This window comes from Musca vetustissima, unplaced genomic scaffold (assembly GCF_032173495.1).
Source record: "Musca vetustissima isolate MV318-11 ecotype Yass unplaced genomic scaffold, APGP_CSIRO_Mvet_v1 utg3344, whole genome shotgun sequence".
Lineage (NCBI taxonomy): Eukaryota > Metazoa > Arthropoda > Insecta > Diptera > Muscidae > Musca > Musca vetustissima.
The window spans coordinates 546,555-574,412 of NW_026885918.1; the positions used below are offsets into that span (position 1 = coordinate 546,555).

At 33.1% G+C, this 27,858-nt stretch overlaps 1 protein-coding gene across 1 annotated transcript; it reads right to left on the bottom strand.

Annotated features, from left to right (window-relative positions):
- Positions 1-1,136: 1,136 nt before the first annotated feature.
- On the bottom strand, positions 1,137-26,445 carry LOC133333281 (allatostatin-A receptor). Its single transcript, XM_061541595.1, has 4 exons — positions 25,888-26,445; positions 16,162-16,434; positions 13,149-13,307; positions 1,137-1,264 (listed from the first exon to the last, which is right to left on the bottom strand). The coding sequence occupies exons 1-4, from the start codon at positions 26,443-26,445 to the stop codon at positions 1,169-1,171; spliced, it is 1,086 nt and encodes a 361-aa protein (XP_061397579.1). The 3' UTR covers positions 1,137-1,168.
- Positions 26,446-27,858: the final 1,413 nt, after the last annotated feature.

Below are 27,858 nucleotides of genomic sequence, written 5' to 3' on the forward strand. Positions count from 1 at the left end.
TCGAATATTTGTTACCATATACGACTACAAAATACCAAATTGCAGCGAATTCAGTTGAAAAACGTGCTCAAGAACCTCAAAATACCGAAAATTGGGGTTAACCTTATGCAAAATTTCAGCACCCTATCTCGATTCCTTCAGAAGATAGCGTGATTACAACAGACGGACGGACATGCTTAGATCGTCTTAGAATTGTATCCTGATCAAGAATATATATACTTTATAGGGTCGGAAATTAATATTTCGATGAGTTACAAACCGAATGACAAAATTAATATACCCTCCATACTATGGTGGAGAGTATAAAAAATAAAGCCTCAAGCCTCAGTATTGCTGTTGGCTGTTTTTTTTCTGTTTTCAAAAAGTTGATTTAGTTTTTTCGCAGCTGAGAAAATGCATTTACTTTTATAATCCAAATGTTTTTTCGCACTTCCCATCAGTCTATTCCCTCCATTAACATATTCAGTAATCATGCAAGACAATTTCAAGTTTTTAACCAATCACGAATTAATCTCCTTATATGTATGGGTAAAATATCTCTAGTTTGTGTTTCCTATCCAGTTGTTTATTTTCCTTCAGCAATTCTGGTCGCCATTTTTCACGTTGATGTTATTTTATTATTAAATATGCAAGTTTCAAAAACAATATATTAAAATTAATCATTCACCTTTTTAATCAACTTTGGAGAATAAATAATTTTTCACATTGTTTTTTTATTGTTCGAAAATTAAATGTTCGAATGTGGTATATTTGTTTTATTGAAATACTTAATTCTATACATTTCAATATATTTTTTGGCAATACGTCTTATTTCTATGACTAAGTATATAAGCTTAAATATAAACATCGTTTAGTAAAATAAAATACGATTGATAAGCTTAGGCAAACTATTTTTATTGACTTGCTTAAAAAAATCTATAAAATGTAAAAAAACAAAGTTTAACAGAATGCTTGGCATCTTGTGAAACAATAAATACAAAATTTAACAATTTTGGGATACTTTTTAACGACTACATACGTACACAGTTCAATACAATACATTCATACATAAATACACACGCGTAAGCATTTTCTTTACGATGACACACACACACATTTATGATGATGTTGGTCCTATACATAAACAGAAAATTTACAAAGTGACCAACTAAGTAATTAGACTCCTTCTTTAGACGCCTGTCGTCGATGTACGCGCATATGACGTTTTCCTCGCTGGTGGCAAATCTGATGAGTAGTCCTGGTAACGCTTTGTACAATTGATGGCCTAGAAAGATAAAAAGAAGAACAAGAAGAAAAGAGAGATGTGAAACAAATGAACAATAGTCTTATGATAACAATACAACAAAATATGGTCATAGTGTTGAAATACAAAGAACGCAAAGAAATAGAAATAACAGCAGCAAGAACAACAACAACAACGCCGAGAACAATACATTTGACCGACCAGTTATTAAGACATTTAATAGCCTAATGCCAACTAAGATGAACTTTAATTTGTTATAATCTTTAGATGTGGGGGTTGTTTCGCGGTTCACAGCAAGTGGCAATATATTGGGGGCTAAAGTGTCAATCTCATATTGTACATTTGAAGTTTTGTCTGAATTCAGATTGGAGATATTAGTATGATTAAGATGAATTATCAATATGAACATAAATTACATTTTTAAAGTATGCGAGCGATTATTATTGTGTAATCAATCGAATTCACAGAAATAAGTTGTACGCCTTTGAATACTAGCGCATTGTATTTTTAGAATACGAGCCATTATTATTATCTAATCAATCGAATTCACAGACCTCAATACAGTGCGCCTTTGAACTCTAGCGAAAAACTCACACGGATTCTTACGCTTATTTGACGAGTCGTTACAAAATAGGATAAATCCAAATTGTGAAGATCTTCATTATTGGTATATCCTCCAACATAAGGTTGAGTATTAATAAGTTGTCATAATGTTTGCAAATATTCGTCAGATACCACATATTTTCATAGTTATATATCTCAATTCAATATAGAGTTTGCAATATGTAAGACAGGGCCTTGGAGTTTTGGAAATACGTTGATATTAATTCCAGGTCCAAGTTTTGGCAAAGCTTTAATGTAACTGTACAACCTCATTTTCGCTATTTTGAAGACATTTGCAAACATGAAGACATTTTTTCAATATTTTTTTTTTTTCGATATATTTGGGAAAATTTTTTTTTAAATATTTTCTAGCGTTTGAAGAAGGTCTTTGGTATTTGAGATTTAAAAACTATTTTGGAGGTTCTATCTACAAGTACAACTTTTAAAAAATATTTTCCAATACAACTAAAAGTCTCAGAATTAAAAAAAAAAAAACAAATGGAGAGTCTTTCTGCAAGTGTACATTTCAAAAAATATGATATTGTAGATTTTTTAAATAATATTTTGAAGTTTAAACAAATTTCCATTATTTTTAACATTATTAAAATAACAGGTCATTAAAGAAAAATAATAATCTTGGTCATTGTGACGTATACGTGCATATAGTAGTTCTACGCCATAGAATTAGGTATATTATTTGTAAGTGGATTTTATTCTTTTTATTCTATCCAAAGCAAGATGTTTCTAAAATAATTTTTAGGTTCAAATCTATATGCTCAGAATATTTTGAAATATTTTCGAACGTCTTTTTCTAAGCGCTAGGTAATATTTCGCAACTCTATAGCGACCAGAAAAACAGACAAAGTAATATTTTTCATCCGCTAAATATTAAATTTCGTGACGATTGGTCGATAAATGTGGACTGTATCCTGTTTACCAATATGATTCTACATATATGTCTATGTAGACTCAGCTTGTCGAGATATGATCGGTATACTTAAAGGTGGGTTTAGGACCAATATTTCGCTGCGTTAGAAACTCTTGAGGTCACACGAAGCTATAATACCCTGACAACAAAGTTGTGTGGGTTATAATTACCTTCTTCCCACTCGTACATATTGACTGTAATACTAAAATGCATATATTATTTTTCTATCCGTACACCCTTTTGTATTGGCACATATTTACAATTATAGTACATATTTACAAAATCAGCTACATATCCAAACTTTAAACACACAAATTTCCGAATTCCAGCCGTATTCCTACACCCAATACCAAATGTAGTACCACTAGATACTTTTAGTTCACGTAAAAATTAATTTCCTTAACAAATTGTAGTTTCCATAATTCAAATTTTAGTATAAATATGTTCATTTAGTACCTTTCATAAATCCATACGACCAATTTAAAATTTAGTCATTTTCTTCTTTTACACTATTACTAGAACCACTTCCTTGAAGTATGAAACCACACACCAATTCTTACCCCTATCTTAAAATTCATAAATAGAACTCTATTTGTGCACTCAATACTCTTATAGTATTTATTTCCCAAAATATATGCATATCCAAATCTTACATCCCAATAGTATTTCAGACTTCCAATTAAACCGGTAAAACCAAATTGTACCATATTTGCACAATTAATTACACATAAATAGGAATTTATCGATTCGCTTAAATCAAAACTTACCAAATTTAGTACCATTTAGTACAAATATCCCTTCCTAACAATCACATAGACATTTTATTTTCAAACTTCAGGATTCTAGTTCAATTGGTTCACCCAAATCTAAATTCAACCAAATTTGGTACCATTTAGTATTTTTCGTAAACGTCGTCTCCATCCGTCGTTACTCCTTTATTTCCATACCGAAATACCTTACAAGATATTATCACTTCATCAAAATTGTATTCACACGCCCAATATCATCCTTTAAAAAATTATTAATTTCTAGAAATCAACAAAACCCCATGTAACTGTAAACAAGATTTGATTTATTGTAATATGGGCAATTTCCAAATTCAAAATTTCTTGGAATAAGTTATTTTTAAAATCCTCATATTCTAATTGAAAACTTTTTATAAACCTCACAACAATTTTGTTGTTTTGAAAATATATGAATCCATATGTTATCCTTCAATTACACCCGAACTCGCAATAAAACAATATTTCACTTATTGCCGAAATAGAAAAAAAAAACAATAACCAGCAGTGGCGCCATCATTATTTAACATAAATGTTTGCTGGTTTGTTTGTATATGGATATCATCATTCATTCATTCATTCATTCGTTCGTTCCTATTGTGTACACGAATGATCGATTGTTTTCCTTGTATGTTATGTGGCGTTATTGTATTTGATTTTGTTTTTTTTTTAATTTGCAAGTAAATAACTTTTAAATCTTTTTCTAATTGATTGAAATCTACCACATTTATCAGCCACAAACTCAACAACAAACCGAGTAACGGCAGCTAGGCAACGAATTAAGGCAAACGACAGCGAACCAGAGAGACGGATAGAACAACTGACATACACAAAAAAAGGAAATTATAAAAATGCATAAAATTGTTTAATATTCAGTATTTGTATTTTTTTTAATTGGCAATTTTTTATGGCATTTGTTTAATTTCATTAAATTGTTGAATAATTTCTGAGTTTTTTTTGTGTTCGCCTTTCAAATGTTTGTTGGTGGTTGGTGTCATACCTTGATATCGATGTGTTTGTGCGTGCGAGTGTGTGTGTGTGTGTTTGTGTAGGTGTTTGTTTACTTTCCTGCTGCTAATTATGTTAAATAGTTTTTGTGGTATTTGTAGCCATAGAATGTTTTCGCAAATTAATTGAAAAATTACAATAATTAACCGCTTATCAAACAAACCTTTTATATCTGTGCCCGGCTTCGCTAATTGTGGGAGTTATAAAAAGAAAAACAAAACAAGTGGTAGCAACAACAGCAGCCATAGCTGTAGCTTGGCATGTGGAAAGGTATTTGGGTGCGAATACTTTATATTACTAATTGAACTGATTGCAAATAACTCATACGGCATAATCAAATTTAAAATATTTATTTTTTGTTGTTATTTACCAAGAGAAAAAATTGAAATAAATATTGAATTTTATATTATTGCCCTAAGTTTATTAAATTGCAATAACATTTATTTTTATTGTGAATCTAGATTGCCGTTTTAAAAATATTGATAGGTAATTTAGGTTCTAACTAAATGCTGTTGTTATTGCTGTGAACAGTGTTTTAGTTTTCAGTGCTAAGCGTAAATTTCAATATCAACAAAAAAGTAAATCCACATCTTTGTTTACATTAATCGATGGAAAAAATCTTTTTTTTTAATTGCAATAAAAAGTATATTAGAAATGTTTGTTTACCGTCAACTGTAATTAGTTTCTAAACATATTTGCATAATAACCAATTAAACTAATTTAAATTTAAAATAATACTATAAAAAATAAGGGTATTGACATAGTGTCAAGGAGGGTTTATTACGAAATGAAAAAATAAATATTAATTTTCAATAAGTCATACATATGTATATATTTTCACATTCGTAGGAAGATTCGCATTCCTATTACAGGAATTTGTTCAATATAAGCCTAAATTAAGGGAACCCCCCATTCTCCATTTTAATTTTTCAAGATTTTCAATGGGCTGGTAAATGAATACAAATGCTTGTAAAGGTTTGTAACTTTGCACATATATATTTGAAAATTTAAAAGAGAAGAAAAATAATTTACAAAAAATTTTGTTATTGTTTTGTTGTTGTTTGTTGTAATTAAAGAAAAGTCCTGATTTTTGATGGCGGGCATGATAACTCCTCACTGGAACATTGGAATCCGAAAATTCCAACGATGTTAGAAAGAGTACATGTTTGGCTCTCGTATGAACTAGGATTATTCGCTCTAAAATTAACAAAATGGTGGACCTTTGAAAAAATATTTTTGGGAAATCGCCGATTTTTTACCAAAAACCTAATTAAAAATAAGGAAGATCTTCACCGATTGGCTTTATCCTAGTTCATACGAGAGCTATACACTCCCAGAGAAACGTTGCAAAATTTGGAACCGATTGGATTATTAGTTTTTGTGTTATCGTGCCCGCCATTCGCAAAAAAAATATTTAGAGAAAAACGCGTTTAAAGTTTGAGAATCCCTTCAGTCGTCACTTGATGCTGACACAATAAATCGGCTATATCTTCAAGAGTTCTTGAGATTTTCACTTGAAATTTAATAGATGATACCATCATTAACCATCTCTTTAGATAAATTTTCATTTGATATTTGGTCGAATATTCGAAGTAAAGCATAATTTCTCAGCAGATTCATGCCGCATGCAACAACAATCAACAATCCCAGAGAAAGTAAGGTATATATGTTTTTTTACACTATATTTTGGTCCGTTTGTCAGAAAACTTTTGACAAATCATTGTCAAAATATACGTGCGTCTTGGTTGTCATACTCACTTTAGTGGTGATCGGATCTTAATTGTGACCTACAAAGCGGATAAAAAACAAACCTAACTTTTTTACACTGTCGGGGCTTCCAAATGAGAACAAAAAAGCAAACTACAGATACTGAAATAGGGCTACGACCTTGAACATACCAAAAATACAAACTTTACAAAAACATATTTAGTAGGAATAGAACGTATCCGACACCTTTGGTCCAAGAGTGACCCACACCCGAAATTTCAAGATTCTAGCTTTAGCCGTCTCGTCACCCAATCACTTTACTCTTTTTTTAAATATCGATATTAGCTATTACCATGTCGCGATAATTATTGCGTCATCGAAATTTTACACAGCGAAGAAGTTCTGGATCGGAGGTTGATCGAGCAATATTTCAGAGATGTTGATATAAAAATATGGAAAGGATACCTTGTTTGGATTTTGACTAAATCGCTAATAGTTGTTATCAGTAATGTAAATTGGCCTTTATTGAAATACACTCCAATTATACCCCACACAACTATGTTGACAGGGTATTATAGATTTGTGCAGCCCCTCGTCACGAAATTTTGCATGTAGGGCGGGTTGTGGCCAAAGAAGACCCCTAATGTTTGTGGTAATTATCGATTAAGGAATAAAATAGACCATTTTTTTTTTGTTTTTCTGGTCGCTTTAGATTATGACCCAAACATTATGAAATTTTACCAAAGAATAAACATGGATGTTTTAAAGAAGATCGGTCAATATTTACAAGGTCAAACAAACCTAGACATTTGTCGGAAAATAACAAATTTTGCATTCTATGGCTTAAATATTTACTTCTGAAGGACATATGCCCGAGAAGTTGATCCAAGAGGAGTGGTGGACCTTTAAATTGATACCAATTCTATTGTTTTAAGCACTCGGATGTGGGAGTACAGTCGAATTTGGATAAGTGAACGCCGGTTTATCGAAAAAATCGGTTAATTGAAACTAAAAATTTTATACTAATATTTCGGATTAACTTTACTTTGCTTAAAAGAAAAACCGGTTAATTGAATATCTGTATAAGAGAAATACTTTTTTGTTGCAAAAACACAAATATATATGAAACGAGCACCTTTAAAGAGAAAAATATTAATTTTGTAAGGGCGACGAAATTCACTAAAATTAATTTTATGTGCAACCCTAATGTTATGTTGCAAATTTTTCCAACCACCCAATCAAATGTCTACGAAAAAAGAAGTTCTTACTCAAGTCATTTTATAATATGATTTATAAATTTCGCTATTTTTCGGTTATTGATTGAAAACTTCGTTTAAGCGCAACGAGTTTCGCTTATCCGAAGTTCTTTTATAAAAATCCTGTTTAAGAGAAAAAATTGTTCTGAAATTAGGCGTTTTCGCTTAACCTAATTCGACTGTAATACGTAAATATTTACAGGGGTCTACCAATTCTTATATTGTTTATAATTTAAACACACCAGGAGGCGGAAATGGAGCGCTGATGGCTTGGAAAGTGTACATATAGATCCGCAGAAACTTAGAACTCAGTGGTCCGACTATACTGGTCCGCTGTTTATGTTGGAAACTGTTAATGTTACTACAAAGGTACAACTCTATTATCTTACGGATTATAAGTTTGGTCAGTTGCTACTTTCAATCTCTGTTAGAAGATTTTAATCTTCTGAGAAAACGAAATACCAAACTATACAGGGTGAGATGAAAAAAACTGCAACCAACTTCAGACTGCTGTTATTTCTAAGTCACTCGTCCGACAGCTCCAGTGACAGCTCATTACATTGTTTACAAGCGTACAAAAGAATTTTGGTGAGAATTTTCCAGAAAAAGAGATATTCGTGATGGAATTCAAGCGCTATAGTGTGATTTATATTTGGCTGGAAAACAGCAAGTGGCTATCGTTAGAGCGAGCACTCCAGCATTTAAATGTGAATAAATTTTTTGTGTCTCGTACCAACGCTCGTTACCGTGATACTGTTAGCGTAACCTGACGTCAAGGAAGTGGACGGAAGAACGGCCCCGTCCGACTTTGCTACTTTTCTTACTGGTTTACTATTATTTTAATTTAATGGTTTGTAATATGTCAAGTTTTCTTTTTGACAAGCCATTAAATTGTTATATGTTGCTTAATTTTTCCTCAATTTTTGTTTTAAATATGTTATGTATGCGATAAAAAGTCACAACAAAGTCTATTATTTTTTATTTCGACACATTAACATTTTTCAATAAATTAGTTTTCTTAAGAATTAATTATCCAATTTGTAATTAAATTATACGTAAATAAACAAAAAACATACAGCATACATATGAATTTTTCTATTAAATAAAGACACTTTTTTAAAAACAAATTCTACGAAGTCTGTTTGCAGTCTGCTTCTTCATTTTTTTTTTGCTGTTTTTGTTGTCCATGCATATGGATGAGCTGGAAAATGTGTTGATTTGTTATTGATTTTCTTTCTAATATAAAAAAAATGAATAAAAACAACAACAACAACAAAAACCGAAAACAAATCAAATTTTTGCGATAGTCAATTTTCATTCTCAATATGAAAATTGCAATATTAAATTTTATGAGTTGAAATTCTCTTAAAAAAATCACCATTTCGCCGGCAGTGCCAGTCATTGACGTTGCCGCTGCGTGTGAAATTCTTTTGGAAAATCCCCAAAAACGTTGAAACAATTTTGTTTTTAATGTTTTAATTTGATGTTTGAAACAATTTTGTTTGCATTTGCTGTTCGTTTCGATGGGATCGTAAAAATTCGATTTGGGTTTTTGTTGTTTGTGCATGAAATTGGTTTTTAATCATGTCACATATGCGTGTATATGTATGAGTGTGTGTGCGTCCAACGATTTATAGGGTGATGAACAATTAATAAATTCTGAAATATATACATGCAATCAGTGTTGATATTAAATTGAAATATGTATTAGGAGAAATGGAAATAGGAATATATAAACGGAAATAGTCAACAGGACAGCCCCTTTAAAAATAATGCAAGAGGAATTAAGCTTCTTTGAGTCCTTGGATCTATGCATTGATCTACATCTATACATTACGGGAATTGATCATAATTATTGTGATTGCTGTTAGTCTAATCCTGATGCCATACACCAGAACTTCCTAAGTTTCTGAATTAGACACACTATTTTTACTTTAAAATAATCACTTCTGCGGATTAAACTATGTAGTATTTTTTCAATAAAACATGTTTTTTTTTTGTTTTGTAAAATTACAGTTTTAAAAATTATTCACATCACTGGCTTCTTAAGCATAAACATAAAAACAAATATAATAAAATTAAACGACTGAGTCTTATATATACATAAGAAATGCCAACAAATATAAAAACAATACCACCCATCGTGTAGCATCTTGTTCATCATTTCACACATTAAATATTAAGAATGTATTTGGGATTATCAAAACAATGGCATTCACATGTTTTTCACACTTTTATAGTGGCTCTAAATTATTTCACCTTTCAGCACCATAAACAAATGATTGGATTTTTTGGCCAATCGAATATACCTTGGTGGAGATGAGTGGGGGAGATGAAATTCATCTGGCGCAGATTTGCAAATTTGTTTTTTTTGACGTACAAATTAGCTATTAAATCAAAAGAAAATAAAAATATACGGCGTATTTATATATATACATTGATTAAAATCGATAAGAGTTCAAAGCAGATTTCTCGAAAATATTTTTGAAGTATACTTAATTTTACAATATTTATTAGTATCTGACGGACTATTTCATATGAATCATTAAAACTCTGTAGTATTAATTATTCTAATACGGAAAATCGATCGGGACTTTTTTATGTCATTGTACAAGTATAGTAGGAGGTTTTAATCCGCTGAAAAATCATCTGTCAGATACAAACTTGCAATACTCAGGTTGAAAAATTCGGACTTCCGGCGTTTAAAATACCTTTACATGGGTAATATGTCTGAACTCATTTGATCTATATTGATAATTTTCTGTTAGGAATTTTTTCCTTAAAGAATTCGGAATACCAAATTCAGGCCAATACGAATGGGTATATCCTTAAAAATATTAAAATTTAAAAATGGCAGGTAATTTTATTAGGGTTTTGTCAAATTATGAACCTTAATGGAAAATATTCTGCAGATAAGTTCAAAAAAGGACCCTGGGATATTAAATAACTGAAATTTCGATTGTAAAATTCACCTAGCACCATCAAAATACTTAAAATGGGACATGACCATTATATGTTGGCTATTTTAAAACATAGACCTATACATTTTTATTTGCCAATACTACAAAATGCCAAAATAAAAGTCAGTTCTCTTGATGAAAATGACCTATGATCATTGAAATAACTAAAATAGGGATGGGATCTTTATGTGGTGGAAGTGACGCAAAGGATCGTAAAAATGACGACCAGTGTAGAGGTTGATATTTAACTTGTTACCAGTTAAATTGATGTGGGGATAATGCTTAAATATTTACAGGGGTCAACATATTCCGATATTGGCTAATGTTATGATTATTGCACGCTCTAATATCGCAAAGTTTTACCAAGTTTTGTTTATGACTTCAAAATTGAAGGGTATTATATGATCGTCCCCTTCCCAGTTTGCTTCAGATTATGGCTTCATCATTATAATTGAAAACCAGTGAGCGGAGCAGCAGTCGGACGTTCCGAACATATGATACTCTGCACAACTACCACCGAATTATAATTTTCTGCAGATCTATATTCCGAGTCTGGGTCATATTTCGTGATATTTGCATCCTCTTAATCGATTAGAGGTCAACAGCTTCTCTTTCTTACTCTTGCATATTTTCCAGATAATTTTATTGGATTAAACATTTGCGCATTACGAATCAAATTTGGTTATTTTACACATTACAAAATCTTGGTTCAGTTGACCCTCCAAATATTGAGCATTAAAACAGTCATTCTAAAAAGTTGGTCAAATACCTTATCCGTGTAAAATTTGTTCAGCTTACAATAGAGACCTCTAGAGGTCATACAATAATAACGCTATAGGTCCATTCCTTTCCCTAAATATAATGTGATCATCACCGAAATTTTTAGGTGTCCTTGACATTAACGTGAACTTCCTTTAAAATTTCATATAGGCCAACAATTCCTCCTGGATATAATATCAAATTCTGAGTCTATGTCTTCTAGGAGTAAATATATAGGCCATATAATGCAAATTTTAAAATTCTTCACAAACAAGTGCAGGTCCATTTAACCCATTAAATATTGACCGATCTTCTTGTCACGTCATGTTTATTCTTTGGCCTGATCCCCTTCTCCACGTAAATTTTGGTGGTGTTCAGGTAATAATTGTGGACTCCATTTCATCCCTTAAATAATAACAAATCTCCATCAAAACCAATGGGGTTCTTCTTAGGTCAGAACCCGTCCTACATGTACAATTTCGCGATGTTTGGTCCAAAATTGTGACCTGCATTGATTTACAAATTATAATGGACAAACATGTCTAGATCGACTAATCTGGTCGAGATATGACGATCGATATACTTAAAGGTGGGTCTAAGACCAATATTTCGCGGCGTTACAAATTCTTGGGGCTGCACAAAGCTATAATACCCTGACAACATAGTTGTGTAGGGTATAAAAAATATGAAATTTATTTTTACACGAGTTTACCTTCCTAGTTCTACCATGTATGCTAATATTTAAAAATTCAAAAAATTAAACATTAACACCTCTTATCTCTTCCCAACAAAAAACGTGTGGCATTTTAAACAATTTTATTATAATTGTCATATCATCGACTGTAGAATTTATGATATTTATCATATTACGTTTTACACACAACACCAAAAATATATTTCAATTTTCAATTGGGCGTTAAATAACAAAGATTAATAACGATATTTGAGACTGAAATAAATAATAATAATAACTGATTGACCTTTTATGTTTGAAGTGCAAATTGGCACTTAAGTGCAATAGAAAATGATTATTGGCAAATAGGATTATGAAATGGATACTCTTGATGCACAACGTTTCACACAGAAAATGGCACTCCACCCCTTTGCGAATTTTTCATTGAGATACGCACAGACATACACACATACAATGAAAAACCTAGACAGCTAAGCAAAGAACCAATAAAGAGAACACAAAAAATGCAACGTTTTATATTTTGTTGTTGCTTTGCTTTGTGTGGTATTATTTTTGTAATGAAATCTTCTTCAAGAAAATATATTAATTATTATTCATAAATATTTACATATCCATACACAAAAGATAAACGATTGAATTTCGAACAGCCAGTCAGTCGATAACACCACCCCAACCCACAGCCACCCACTAATGCAATTATACGATGAAGATACCCATGTTTTACAAGAACAGAAAGAGTAAAGTACTTTCCTGAGCTAAAGAATAAATAAACGGCCGATCGAATATAAAAACTTGTTAAACGTCTTTTAACACTTAATTGGCTTTTTTGTGTCTGTGTCATGAAGTGAGAATAACCCAGTCAGCCAACCAGCCAGCCCACGAACATTCAACGAGCAAATATTTATAAATACTTTGGCATTAAAAGAAATGCTGCTGTTTCTTTTCTTTACTTGACTGGTTGCGACTAAACGATAAACAATAACAATTACAAGCGATTCATTGAACACCGGCACCGGGTCGTCATAATTTGCCATGCAAGTTTAATGAACCAACAACGGATTTCTAGGAGACCATTGAAATTTGCCTTGGCCTAACCGGGCGATTTCTTCGACGCAGCCTTTTGAAATAAACATCTTCAATGGAGCAGGGAATGTTGGGATTTTGCATTCCATCATTTCACTCAGCGTTGTTGTTTTTGTTCTACTTACCTTGTGAAAGGCTTTGCGAAAATTATCCGACAAAAAGGCATAGAGCACAGGATTGATACAGGAACTGGTGTAGGCCAAAGTTTGAGCGATGATTTGCAATATCACCGTCAACTTGGTTGTCGTCTGATAGATGTCCAGTGCCTTTAATAGTAAAATTAACTATAAGAAGTAGAAAAGAAAAAAAAAACAGCAATATAATTAATATTAAATTAATTGTCATTTAAGAAGGCAATTAAAAATTTGTTAATCAGGATAGTCACACGTTTGGATGTTGGACGATGTCAGTTAGACGAGCACTAATTTAGCGTATCATTTTAATTGTAATTAGCATACAAATTAAATTGGAGGTGTGTATTATATAAATAAAATTTTTTGAAAAATAGTTATTATCACTGCAAAGTCTCTAAATCATTTGGTGTTATCAATATTGAGCCATTTTCGGTGCCCCTATTATGGATAATGGACATAAAGAAATGGTTCTAATTGGCTCCTCATTTGGGTGTAAAACCATCTTACAAATACAGGATTCCATGTATTTTAAAAGTCCAATTCATGGTGGAGAGTATAAAAAGTTCGGCCCGGCCGAACTTAACTTCTTTTTATACCATTTACCACCGAGTGGTACAGGGTATTATGTCTTTGTGCATATGTTTGTAACAGGCAATAGCAAACGAGTTATACCCATGCTTCCTTCTGAGAATAGGCATAGAATCACTATTCAAAATACTTTGAACAGAATTTTGTATTACAGAAGATTTGATCATTGGAGTGTTGTAGGATAAGAGTCTAAAATCCCACATGCAACGCTGATAAGACTGTTGTTGCTAGTGTTGAGATTTTATGACGCGCACGATGGGAAAGCTCTCCACAGGTCAAATTCTATTATTAGAACAAATAGTTTTCTGAAGAGTAGTTTGTGTAGTAGCTAAGGATAAATAATTTACAATAAAATCAATACCTTACAACCACTCATGAAGAACGGTCGGGAGAACCGTGTCTCAATAATTTTGTGTACAGAGGAGTGCCTCACAAACACTCAACGAAGAAAAGTCCGGACAATCTGTCCCAATAATTTTTTGTATAGTGTATAGAGGGGTGACTTAAAATGACTCAAATAGAATGCTCGGGAGCACCGTGTCTTATTATGTATTATATAGATGAGCTATATAATAATGAGTCCATTTAGGCATGCCCGTATTAAATTGTAAACAAAGAATATCGGTTCAGATTTAGGTATAGGTCCCATATATATTTAAATTTAAGCCGATTTGTTCGAAATTTTGCCAAGTTTTATAAAAATCGGCTCAGATTTGGATATAGCTCCCACATATAGTTTCGTCCGATGTTAAGTAAGTGATCGATAGGAATAAAATTGTGCACAACGTTCTGACGTTAGAGTAGTCTAAAGTGTGGAAAGTTTCGTAAAAAAAGGTTCAGATTTATATAAAGCTCTAATATATAGTTTTGTCCGATTTTAAGTAATTGGTGTACCAAAGACCCAAAGTTAGGCCGATTGTCACAAAATTTGGCACAACGTACTGAATAAAGTATGGTTTAATGTGTGACAAGTTTTGAAATCGGTTCAGATATGGATATAGCTCCCATATATAGTTTCGTCCGATTTCATGTATGAAATTTGGCACAGCGTACTTAATTGAGCCTAGAATGATATGTGCTAAGTTTCGTGAAAATCGGTTCAGATTTAAATATAGCTCCCATATATATTTTCGTCCGATATAAGGTAAATGGTGGACCAAAGCCCCTATATATCTTTCGATTTGCACGAAATTTGGCACAACATACTGAATTGAGTATAGAATGATGTGTGTTAAGTTTCGTGAAAATCGGTTCAGATTTAGATATAGCTCCCATATATATTTTCGTCCGATTTAATGTATATGGTACACCAAAGACCTTATACACCTTTCGATTTGCACGAGATTTGGCATAGCGTACTGAATTGATGCTGGAATGATGTGTGCTGGGTTTCGTGAAAATCGGTTCAGATCTAGATATACATATTTTCGTCCGATTTAATGTAAATAATGTACCAAAGTTCTTATGCTGCATAGCGTACTGAATTTCTATATAGCTAATATATTTATATATATATTTTCGTCCGTTTTTAAGTAAATTGTGCATCAAACTCTTCATGCTTGTTAGATTGACATCAAATTTTGCACAATCTACAAACTTGAGTATAGAATAACGTAGTTGCGTTTTCTAGAAGTACAGACATAGCCCAATGGATGACAAGGGATATTTGTTTGGAGTCGATTTACATACTTTTGTCCCATTGTAACAAACGAATGACATTTTTATGGAAAGATCTAGGTCGATTCACATTTAGACAAATATCACATATTTTATTTCATCCAATTTCATGATAATAGTCCTGCTTAATATACCCATAGTGGTGAAGGGTATCATATAGTCGGCCCCGTCCGAATTTACTACTTTCCTTACTGTTTTTTTTTTGTCAAAGGGTGTTTATTTTCTGTAAACTGAAAATGTCTTATTACAGTCACATCGTTTATATTCATCGCTTATATTCATATTCATACCAGTCCTCTTTCATGTTTTTACGGTAATCTACCTCACATATCCCACATTGCATCCAAACATGAAAAACTCCAAAATAAATGAATATTGGTTATATTTCGCTAAATACCACACACCTCTTAATGTGATCAAAAACTCGCACACCAAGATTACATTTCGTTTAATACGACATGGAGCCACAACCACACACACACACAATATACCGCATTAACAAAATGAAATCTGTGGAAACCATAACAACAACAATAATAATGTCAATCCGATAAGCTTAAGTTCTAAATAGCTCTGCTACTCTGTCGCAGTTGTTGTTCTACCAAGTTTTTAATGTTGCTGCAACATTTGCTCTGTAATCTTCTCATGTCGATGATGCTGATGATGATGGTGACGGTAACAGTGACGATGACGGTGATGGTGACTATCGCACTGCTATCGAATAGAATGGCTTACTCACCTGTACGGGTAGCCATAATGAGGCAAATGCTATCACCACAACAACAACCAAACGTGTTACACGTTTTCGTCCGCGTTGCGATTCCATGGACATTCGTACGGAGGTACCATGTCGCCATAGACTTGTAATCATCCGCATATAGAGACCACTAATGACCATTAGCGGCACTAGATATGAGCTAGCAAAGAATATGATCTGATAGACGGACAGTGATAGGAAACTGTTTTGCATAAACTGACACATTTCCAGGTTGTAGTTGGGTCCTTCCAGGTGCTGTAAAAACAAGAAAAAAAAACCGAAAACATAATTAGTATGTGAATGTATGTGTTTCAATTGAGTTATATGGAAGGTGGAATTTTAGTTTTTTGAAATTCAAGGAATTATTGTGCATAATCTGAGTATTTTTTTACAACATAGTGTTCTATTTTCAAAATAGGTATGAAGAATTTCGTTCTCATATGTATGTAAATATGTAGTTGTGGAATAAATTACTACAAAGAGATATAGTATAATTGTTTACAATTTCAATATTGATAGATTATATTCCAAAATATTTATAAAATATATACTTTCATTTATAAAAAGTAAATCCAACGACTTTCCAATTAATCAAACATATACGATCCAATCAAATAATGATAGTTCGGGAGGAAAACTGCTATAAATAAAAAAATAACAAACAACCAGAACTTTCGACAAACAACGAAAGTAAAAAATTACGATATTATTTATTGTTAACAAATTCACGAAAGCGCTAAATTTAAAAACAATCAAAAATATGCAAACATTGTACACTAGGTCATATATATATAAATTCGGAACACCTGGTCCGCTGAGCATTCACTATTTGCTTGAAGAGTCTTAAAAAGACGCCAAACCTCATCATGTTATCTGACGAAGAGGTGATCACAATTGTTCATCGATAACTTGTTATTTACCACCTTGGGATTTCTTCTTTTCGGTCACGTGAAATAAATGTCTATACCAACAGCTTATGTATGAGATAACCCATAGTTCCTTCTGAGAAAATGTATAGAATCACTCCGTTTGTTGATGTAAAATTGTAAACGATTTGGATGAAATATGGTACAGCTCATTTATTTTGCCCAAGGACACACCCCATTGAAATCGGTTCAATTTGGGAGCTATATATATTTTTGTCCGATTTTATGCAAATGGTGCAACAAACCCCCTATATTTCTTTCGAGATGTACGAAATTTTTGATGCGTGCTAAATTTGGTGAAAATCGGTTCAGATTTAAATATAGCTCCCATATATATTTTCGTCTTATTTAATGTAAATGGTGAACAAAAGTGCCTATATACCTTTTGAAATGCACGACATTTTGCAAAGCGTTCGTTATGTATCGTGCCCAGTAGGAATCGATGAGGTGATCTTAGCTGAGCTAAGACTAGTCGTGTCTGCCAAGGCCACTGCTTCTCGCCTGATACTATGGATAGATGGACAAGGTCTCTAACAAGGTCTCCTTTTTAGCACGCCAAATTTTGTCAGAATTTCAAATTTTGCCCAAATCTAATTTGTACCAAATTTAGTAACATTTAGTACCCACAAGTATGAATTCCGAAAACTACAACCATACTCCAATCCTACATTCCAACATTAATCAAAATGTCAGTGTTCCAGCTCTATCGGTTGCTTTTCGTACATATAACTAAAACATTTATACAACTTTGTGCATATCCCAATCCTACTCAGAGTGTAGGTGCATAGTTAAATTTGACCTGTAATGTTATTTGACTATTCCAGGATACAAGCCATCCGTACTTCCAAATTAAAATTGTACCAAATATAGTATCATATAGTATTTTTTGTATACACGAATCACACTTTTAAAACCAGCTCCTTCTTCCTTGATTCGCATTCGAAACTTCATGTTTTTAGCTCTTTCCGTTCCAATGCTAACAAATTGTACCAAATTTAGTACATTTTAGTACTTTTCGTATACTTATAGTTCGAATTTCCAAAAATGCTTTAGTACATCTATTTACAGTTCAATAGTGATCCTCATTACAAATTTAGCTCCGCCGGTTCGCCAAATACAAATGGTCCCATATTAAGTACTTTTTACCACTTTTCTTGCTGTTCTAGTACAAATTTTCAAAACCCCACCTTTGGATAAGGATTGGTCTCACCCAAAATTTCAAGATTCTAACTTCAGTCATTTCGTCAGTCAATCAGTCAGTAAGTCAGTCAATCACTTTACACCGTTGTTAGTATAGATACCAGCTATACACGTTCCAAAACTTCTCAGTCCGTTTTATTTTAAAAATCTCCATATGAATACAAACCGATCTAATGTAAAGCAATATTATATATATTCAAATATATTTGCCGATTTAGTACGCAAAAGTTGAATGTTTATTCGAAAAATAAAAACAACAAAAAAACAAATATCGTAAAATAAAAACTTATATTCGCAAACGATTTTTACGACTTTATTATGTGTGTATTATTAGCAAAACAAAACATTTTGCTCAGTTACAAATAACAATTCAATGAGCCAATAACACCGACAACAATAACAAATATACGAAGCAGCCAACCCAGTCAGTCAGTCAGTCAGCGAGCAGCTAGCCAGCCCGCCCGCTTGGCAAACAGCCACCCACCGAAATGAAATATCCATCAAAACTTATATCTCGTACCTCATTCAATGGCCAGTGCCCTCTGTGCAAAGCATTTGAATTTTAAAAGTGCACGCGATATATGCAGTATTGATTAGTGAAAGGGGCAAGGGGGAGAATGTGGGGGTATTCAGACGAGTACAACGTAAACGTTGTTGTCGGCTCCTCGTAAAATAAAACAGCAGGTTAGCATGCCATTGCCATTGGTGTAGCCAAACTTTAGCATCTGCTGTTGTTGATGCTGATGGTGGTGGTGCTGCTGCTGATGCTACTGTTGCTTATAATAATGATGCTGCCTTCTATTGTTATTGTTGTTGCTGTTGGTATTGAATGTTATGAGGTTGTTGTATTTTTCCACATGCAGACCTCATGAAAAACAAACAGCAGCAACAACAGAAATTGTTAATAATTTTCAAATTTTTGCAAAACACATTTCCATTTTTTGTTTAGCTTCGTTAGATTCGTTGTAAATACCGCTGCTGTTGCAATTGCTACCGAATTGCGTAGAAAGAAAAAGACTTTGCCGAAGGATTTCATATGGAAATAAATACATGGATATTTATCTTATCATCTAGAAAGGGTTGTGAGTTAATTTTCAGGGAAATTTTGTAAGAAAATTGTTTGAAGGAAATTTACTTTCAAAGAAATGCATCTTTTTAATGTTAATTTTTTTTTCTTTCATAAATACTTTTTTGTGATATGAGCATACTTCGCAAAAAATTATTTTGACAAAAAAGTACATAAAATTTCAAATCGTGCTAAATGGAATAAAATCGTCTAAAAAAATTAAAAATATTCAATTTTTTAAACCGTGCTATATCAAAACCGTGTACAAAAAGACCGTGTAAAAACTGACTTAGGTGTATATATATATATATATATATATATGGGCAATATTGCCAATTTTTTAACATAGCTGAAGCGGAGGTTAACCCCATTATAACTCGGGAATTACTTATGTATATGAAAAAAAGTGAATAGGTTTGGGTTAATTGAACTGTCGTTGCAAACTTTTCATGATTTTGACCTCCTAAGTGTAGATGCGTGGAAGCTGTGTCTACTTTAACGTAAAAAAATGTGTAAAAACAGGTTGAGGCGAACCAGTTTTTTATGTTCTCTATCGATTTGTGATTAAGCCACTCATTTCAGGGTCCTCGCGTCAAAGTAAAACTAAGAGCCAACAAAATGGGGACTACGTCCCTTATGTATCATTTTTCAAAATTTTAACTGCATCTACCTGTAAATGATGCTGACATTTTGAAGCTCGATTTTGAGTGTTTTTTTAATTTTACTTCTAGCTTTAATACGCAAACAGGAATTTCTAAAAATCGATTATAATATTATTGTAGTCGCGAATCTGAGTAATTTGATATATATTTTGTGTAGGTATTATGCACAGCCTCAGAGTAATACTCACCCGAAGGTGGAAATTTTGTGCGATCAAATTTCTAAAAAACCTATTTTTCGGGCCAAATTTTTAGATCTGTCAACTGAATGATATGGGTACCCGTTTTACGTTTCGGATGATATAAAATCTTCTTCGTGAAAATCCATCTACTGAACGGCGGGAACTGGCCTTCCAAAAACACGAAATTTGGCAAAAAATGTTTTTGAAAACATCGCGGATTTATTTGCGTTTTCTGTGGATCATTTCCGCTTCAATAAATGACCTCATACGGATTTTGATCTTTTTCGAAAAGAGAACTTTAAAAACTTCAGCCGAAAGAGAGATGTACCCAATTTATCTCAAAAATAGTGCGAGCTGGCACATCCATGATTCTTAATGGCCCACATTGAAATCGGTATAGATCGATGTATTTTTTTAGGGTGCACACCGAAATCGGATGCGCGTTATTGGCATATGGAATTTTCGGAAATTATTCGCGTTTTACGATTTTTTGGGTACTTCAATGCAATGTGTGGTACATCTTAGCCGTCAAATGAAATTTCGCAAAATATATATGGATTGGAAGATAAATTTCATCCCTCCTGGAAACCGCATGCGCATCAAATGATTTTAAGAATTACGCGATTTAGACGCAATTAAAAATGTATATTTCATAATATTATTTTATTTTAAGATTTATTCCTATTTATAGAACCCTAAGATTTATCGGAAGGGTCTTGATATAATACGCAAGGCGTACACAAAAAGTTATTATTAATATTATATATGTAAATTTTTCGGCGAAATTCGGGTAAATAGCAGAATAACCCCAACTTTTTTTCTGAAATTTCTTGTATAAAATTAAAAAAAAACCAAAAATTTGATTGCGAACGGTTTTGGAGTCAGAACATTTTTCTCTATATGTGTACCAAAAATCATTGATGTGCCACAAAAACAAAAAAACTGATTTTTTGAAAATGGAATATTAAAAAATTGGCAATATTGCTCATATATATATATTAAAATAAAAAAATGCAGATCTACAAATTCTAAAAAAAGTTCGCTGGTACCAGTACTACACAAGAGAAATTTTGACAGGCCCGGGAATTGGATCCGCAGAAAGTAAAATTTCAGTGGTAGTTGTGTAGGATATCAATCACCGCTTCAGAGAACTGCCAATTTCCTCAGATCCTTGGGTAACTGAGAATTTTTTCCGTAAAATCATCACTACTGCTAGGGCTCGCTGGTCGAATACCAGAATTAAGACCAAATTTTCCAGCAAAGGCAACGGTACTGGCTAATGAACGTGATGAGCTCCATCGTTCGACCCCTGAAGACCCAAGGGTACGATAACCTGCCCTTGAAGTTAACAGGCTGGTATGCATTCGAGCATTCGATTCAATCTAACATGCCAAACCGTTCGAGAACATAGAGAAGACAAATCTCCAATTGTTGGATAATAAAATATATGTATTGACACCAGTCGTATGTGGAAGTCCAAACCCCGTAGAATAAAACAAGGAGGGGTATGAAATTCCATAACCAACGGACGGCTAGAGATCGTAATGTATGCGGATGACTGTACGATCATGGCGATCATTATTGATGACATTTGTGAGATGTTAAACTTCTACATAGTTGATCTTGCAAATTTCTTCCATCTGTGGAATATATATATATATATATATCCGCCACAGTTCGCCAAATGGACGCATGAAATGAGGCTTCCGCTGAACATAACGGTCGATGGAGAACTGATTCCGATCACAAACTACACCTAAAGCTCGATAGCCTTTTTAAGTCGTCTGCGCCAATGCTTTAAGCGATAAGCCGGCAGCATTCGGGGCGCTGACAAGGACCTTTTATAAAGTAATAACACTGACCGGCAGTGGTAATATATGCGGTGTCAGTGTGGTTTGCGAATGTAAGTGATACGCGGTGAAGAAATATCCAGACCTGCCAGAATGCTGCCCTTGCGAACTGCAACACGCTGTCTTCTTATTACTCCAGTGGACCATCTTCATGAGAAGATCTTATCCGTCCATCGACACAACATTATGTTGTCAATGCAGTATTTGCTAGAGAGACATGCCTGGTGAACCAGTACCAGACAATCTATGATACATAATATTTTGTTACTATAACAACAACTTGAAATTTTAAATTTCATTCTGAAATACTCACTCAAAACCGTGTTGAAATCACGATATATCTGGCAAAAATAATCAATATTGACTTAATTTCGGGTTAGAGCCCCGTGTAAGAATTTTGGATACGCTTTCAACCGAATTGACAGTAATCTGATATTTTGGGACCAAATTGGTTGACAAATACCAAAAATTACCATGACGTAGCCCCCCATACAAATTCCGATCAATTTAAGTTATTTCGAATGGATACCTCATGGGTTTAACTTTTTTTGATTTTAAAATTATTAATATTAACAACTTCTAAATAGATGTAATATTTCAATTAATCGATGTGATATTTTCAACAGTTGACGATGTCATGTCCATATTTTATAAACATTTAACAACAATCAACATTCGTATAGGTTCACCTATAAATTGGATAAATATTGTATCAGTCAAATTGTTCTTTGTATGAATTTTTATGTAGCTGTATGCTTTTGTTGACCATACTGCTTGCATTTGCCAACCATGTGTTTAAAGTGTTGGCAGCCACAACGTCAGCCAGCCATCCAGGCAGCCAAACGTTTGTATGTTTATGTTTTGTTGACTGGTTCAGGCAGCGAACGAGAAGGGGCCGAACATCGAATGAATAACAAAATTCCTCAATTTATGGCCATTCAATCATCGACACCTCGTCAACAGAACGTGTATGGGCGCCAAACGATCGCATGAACCACCGAACGAACCAATGAACAAATGAATGAATGACCATTAGCCTTGCTGAAAGGCATACCTAAGGAAGATTTTTAACCATCAACATCATCAGCATTAGTTAGATAGATAGTGTTATCCATATTACCACCACCACCACAGCCGCCATCATCATCATCAACATCATTATTCCGCCAGCTATAACATTTAGAAATTTAGCGTTTCGTTTTTATGAGGCTAAATTGAATGGTTCCAGTTTTTCGTTATTGTTTTGCAAATGGAAATGGAAATAATTTGAATAGGCCATCATCAATTGGAATGGGAGACGAGAGTAATTGAAAATGTTTTTCAGGCAATAGGCTGATAAAATTTTCTTTAAATCGTTAAACTATTAAAGTTTGCTAATGAGTACGCGATCTGGCAATAAATGTAATGGAGATGGTAATAAATTTTGGAATAGAACAAATGATCTTTCAGGTCACATAGAAGTTATCTGGTACTTAATCATTTATTTATATAATAATATATTTAAATCATCTATACACATGTTTTTTTTATATTTTGTTACACATCGTTTTATGTTAATTTTCCATTCGACGTAATCATTTAATTGAATTTCCATAATTATGGAAATTTTTATCGTTTTCAAACATTCGTTTCGGTTTTTATTTCAAATTAGCCAATCTCAGCCATCAATGATATACTTTTTCGTGAATTTATATTTTTTTTTCAGGCATGTGCAATTAAAAAATCATTTCGTTTCTTTTTCTAATATTTGCAATGTTCGTTTTTTACGTTTTCGAGTGGGAGATACATATTTGTTTGGGTATTTCAACGGTTTTCACACTTCAGGCTTATAAACACATTAACACCACATTCAATATAAAATTAAGAAATTCAAAATAAATATTAAAAAACAAAATGTTTTTTCTGTTCTGCTCTCTGCGTAGTTTTTTTATGAATACGTTTTGAGTGTTCACTTAAAAATCTGCTCATTCTTTTTTTAATTTTTGGAAGGGAAAAGAAACAGATTATATCTCTATATTTTGTAAATAATGAATAAGTGTTATCGTTGAAAAATGTTTATAATTTATTGGAGCTCATTACACTTGCACGTGTTTACAAACGACCAAAACCTTAGAAATGTTTTGATTTTTATAAAAACAAATATTGGGTTTTCCTCCTACAAATACAAATTTTATCCAACATATATCAAATCTGATGAAAAATAATCTAAAAAATAATATTTTTTATATTTGAGTTATTCTATAATTTGAGTATAGGAATGTTTCAACATAATTCAGAGACGTTGTCAATGTACTGCAAAGAATGTAATTCATCAATTTGAAATGCGTACTATGCTAATGCTATAACAAGTAAAAACGTCGTGAAGTTCGCTACATTGCTACGAACTTTCAGGTACGAGATAGGGTGGCCAATATTGATAATTTTTGGTGGGGAGATAGAAGCCCCATTTCGGTTGAAAAAACTTTGTCCTTAAATTGTTAAAAATACCGAAATTTGGGAGTTGTTACTAAAATGTGAACAAATTAATCGTTTCTTTTGGAAGTGTTTTAAGTCAAAGGGTTTCCACAGGCAAATTTTTATTTGGCAAATACTGAGTTTGTAGGCGAAAGGGGTGCGAGGAAGAAAAACAAAAATTTGCCTGTTCCTCAAATAAGAAACGATATCTACCGTTTTGCTATGGCAATTTGAAAGCTCAACTCATCGAAAGAACTTGCCAAAAGTCCCCAAAATACCGAATATCTCCGGTGAATATTTCGAGATGTTGCAAAAGGAATGATCAATTTAATATATGTTCCAACTTACAACTTTCGTCCTACGCTAGACCCATCTGCAGCCACACAAATAACAACCATTTAGAAAGATTGGCTTATATTGGAAATATTCTTTTCTATCCTCAAAAATGAACCGATATCGACCCCTTTTTTGTACATATTCTGCAATGAGGTCAAAATACCTTAAAGCAGGGCAAAATATAATAAGTAGAGTTGGGTAGTTCCGGAACGAATTAGTTCATTGGAACTATTCTGAGAAAGGAACTATCGGAACTAGTTGCAGATCTTTAATTAATATAGTTCCTTTCAGATGATGTCACATTCATAACAACTTATAAACATAATAGATAAATATTAAACAAATATTTTGTACTTATCGTCCTCTTGTAACAAGTTACGGTCAATTTGATAGAAAAATTTATCTAACAGACAGTAATTACTTTAATAAATACCATCTCTATCTATAGCGAAGAAGTCCTCCTGGGTTCTTAGGAATTTCCCACCCCCCAAGACCATAAGCTCGATTTTGTATTACTAGATTCTATGATCTAAATATTACAATTGACAAGTACAGAGGAGATTTCGAAACTGGACGTCTACAAAATTGAACAAACAGATTATTTTAGTTGTTCTCACAAGATCAGCCTTTTTCTAAGTTTCAAAAAAAATTTGTTTTTTATTCAATTTGAATGTCTCTTTAAAATTTCAAGAGAAAATCTGAACAACTCTTGAAAATATAGCCAATTTATACTCACGTTTTTCTCGAAATAGTGTTTTTAGAAATGGCAGGTACCATAAATCAAAAACTGATAATCAAATCCGTTCGAAATGTTAACATGTTATTCAGTACATACATAGTTATCGTATGGACTAGGATAAATGAAATTGGTCAAGAAATTTATTATTTTCTAACTTGGTTTGTGGTCAAAAATAGAGAAATTTCAAAAAATTAAATTTCATATGTCCGTCATTTTGTGAATTTTTGTGTGATGCTAATAATCATAGTTCATACCAGAGCCACCACACATTTCCATTAGTTTTTAATTTCACTTACCACAACTCCATGTGTTGCGGCTACTGGTAACGATATCGCCAATATAACACCCCATATGGTGCAAATGCAAATTTTCGTTATTTTCTCCGTGCGTAACATTCGCGATCTTATGGGATGGACGACAGCTAAAAAGCGATCAATTGACATCAACACCAACGTATAAATACTGGCAAATGCTGTGACAACTATCAAATATTGAACTATTCGACACCATAGATCACCAAAAGGCCAAGTATCGGCCACATAGTCTGTGGCTGTGAATGGAATGCAAAAGACGACAAACAAAAGATCAGCCATGGCCAAATTGACAATCAGTAAATTTGTTGTTGAGTGCATTTGCTGATTCAGCAGCACCACCAATATGACCAGAATGTTGCCAAAGAAGCCGGTCACAGCTATAACGCCGAAACACAGTGGGACAATAACACGAACCATGCGGCTAATTTCGGGATAAAAATCCGTTTCATTTTGCTGGGGATCTGGGAAGAAGGCTATGTTGTCCTCGAAAATGGGGCGAAATGGCACAGTGGTGTTGTCAATTGTAATTGCAGTTGCCATTTTTTTAACTTATTTTTTTTTTAATAATTTAAAAAAAATGTTGTATCAAATCCAACGTAATTTTTTTATTTTAAATTATTTAACGACTTGGCTTCTGTTTTCAAAATATTCAAAAATATCTTTGTCGTTGTTCGTATTCATTGACATAATTTATGATTTTGTTCTTCTTTTTATGACAGGAAACCGCAATGAGGACGCCATGAATTCCAATCGAATTGTTGTTGTTGCTTTTCTTTATTCACGTTTTCGATATTGTTTTCACGTGTTTACATGAGACCGTGTTTTTATTTCGTATGCGTCTTTTTTGTTTTTTTTGTTCGTAACAGATGCCAAGTTTTGTTTTGGGTTTTGTAAACACTTTCACTTCATTGCTTTGCAGAGGTACACTTTCTCCTGCTACCATCCATTGTGGCAAGGATACCTACACAAACACACACACGCGCAGACAGTAGACGATAATAAATTCTTACACTGGTAGTGGTTTGGCAGCATACGGTATAATGTCCGTTTTGTTTAATATCCGATTTCCGCGATATTTTAATTCGTTGGCGTTGTTACTTTCAAGGTCATTGTTATTGTTATTATTGCTGCTGTTGTTGTTGTTGTTATTTGCCTTCTGGCCCTATTGGCATGACTTTAATTTTATTGATTTCACAATGTCTGCTGACATATGGTTCTAATGGTCATGTCTAATGAGACCCTAAGTCATTGTATTTGAAATTTTATTATTTATTTTGATTTTCGAAATCACGTCCGTTATAATATTTCCGTTCAAAATGTTGTACGAATTTTCTTTCGAATTCAGTTGTGTTCTTTTAAACTGTTCCCGTTCATCAACAAAATACAACTGTTATAGTGTGTTTACCTTTGCATCTTTTTGGCAGTGCTGGTTCTTGCTAGCAAAGCACCATTACCAGCCAGCATCAAGCAGTCAGCAGCGCCAGCAGAGCTACAAATGCTGGCTGGCTGTTTGGTTATGGCTTTTGCAAGATTTACTTTTCGAGTGTGTGTGTGTGGAGAACGTTTGGCTGCCTGCAATGTCCAAATATGATTGCCTCGCTCACGACCCACTCTCTCTTATGGAACAACGTACCCGTTAGCTGACAGTCGGGCAGACAAACAATTTAACATGGAAAATGTACCACACCAACATCAGACGAAGAGACAGACGTACGTAGCATGGAATGGATTTGCCTGCTGCCGCAGAGTGTGTTTTACCGAACCAAAAATCGTAAAGACAAAGACACTAAAAAGGTGTTATAGAATTGAGAACAAATAACAAATTGTATGGGATTTTATTCAATCGTGTATTTTATATATTGGGGTGTACTGAAGCAATGGAGATTTCATATGTAAATTTTGGAGTAAAACGCAAAGGAATAGAGAAAAATGAATAGACCGAGGGTTGGAATG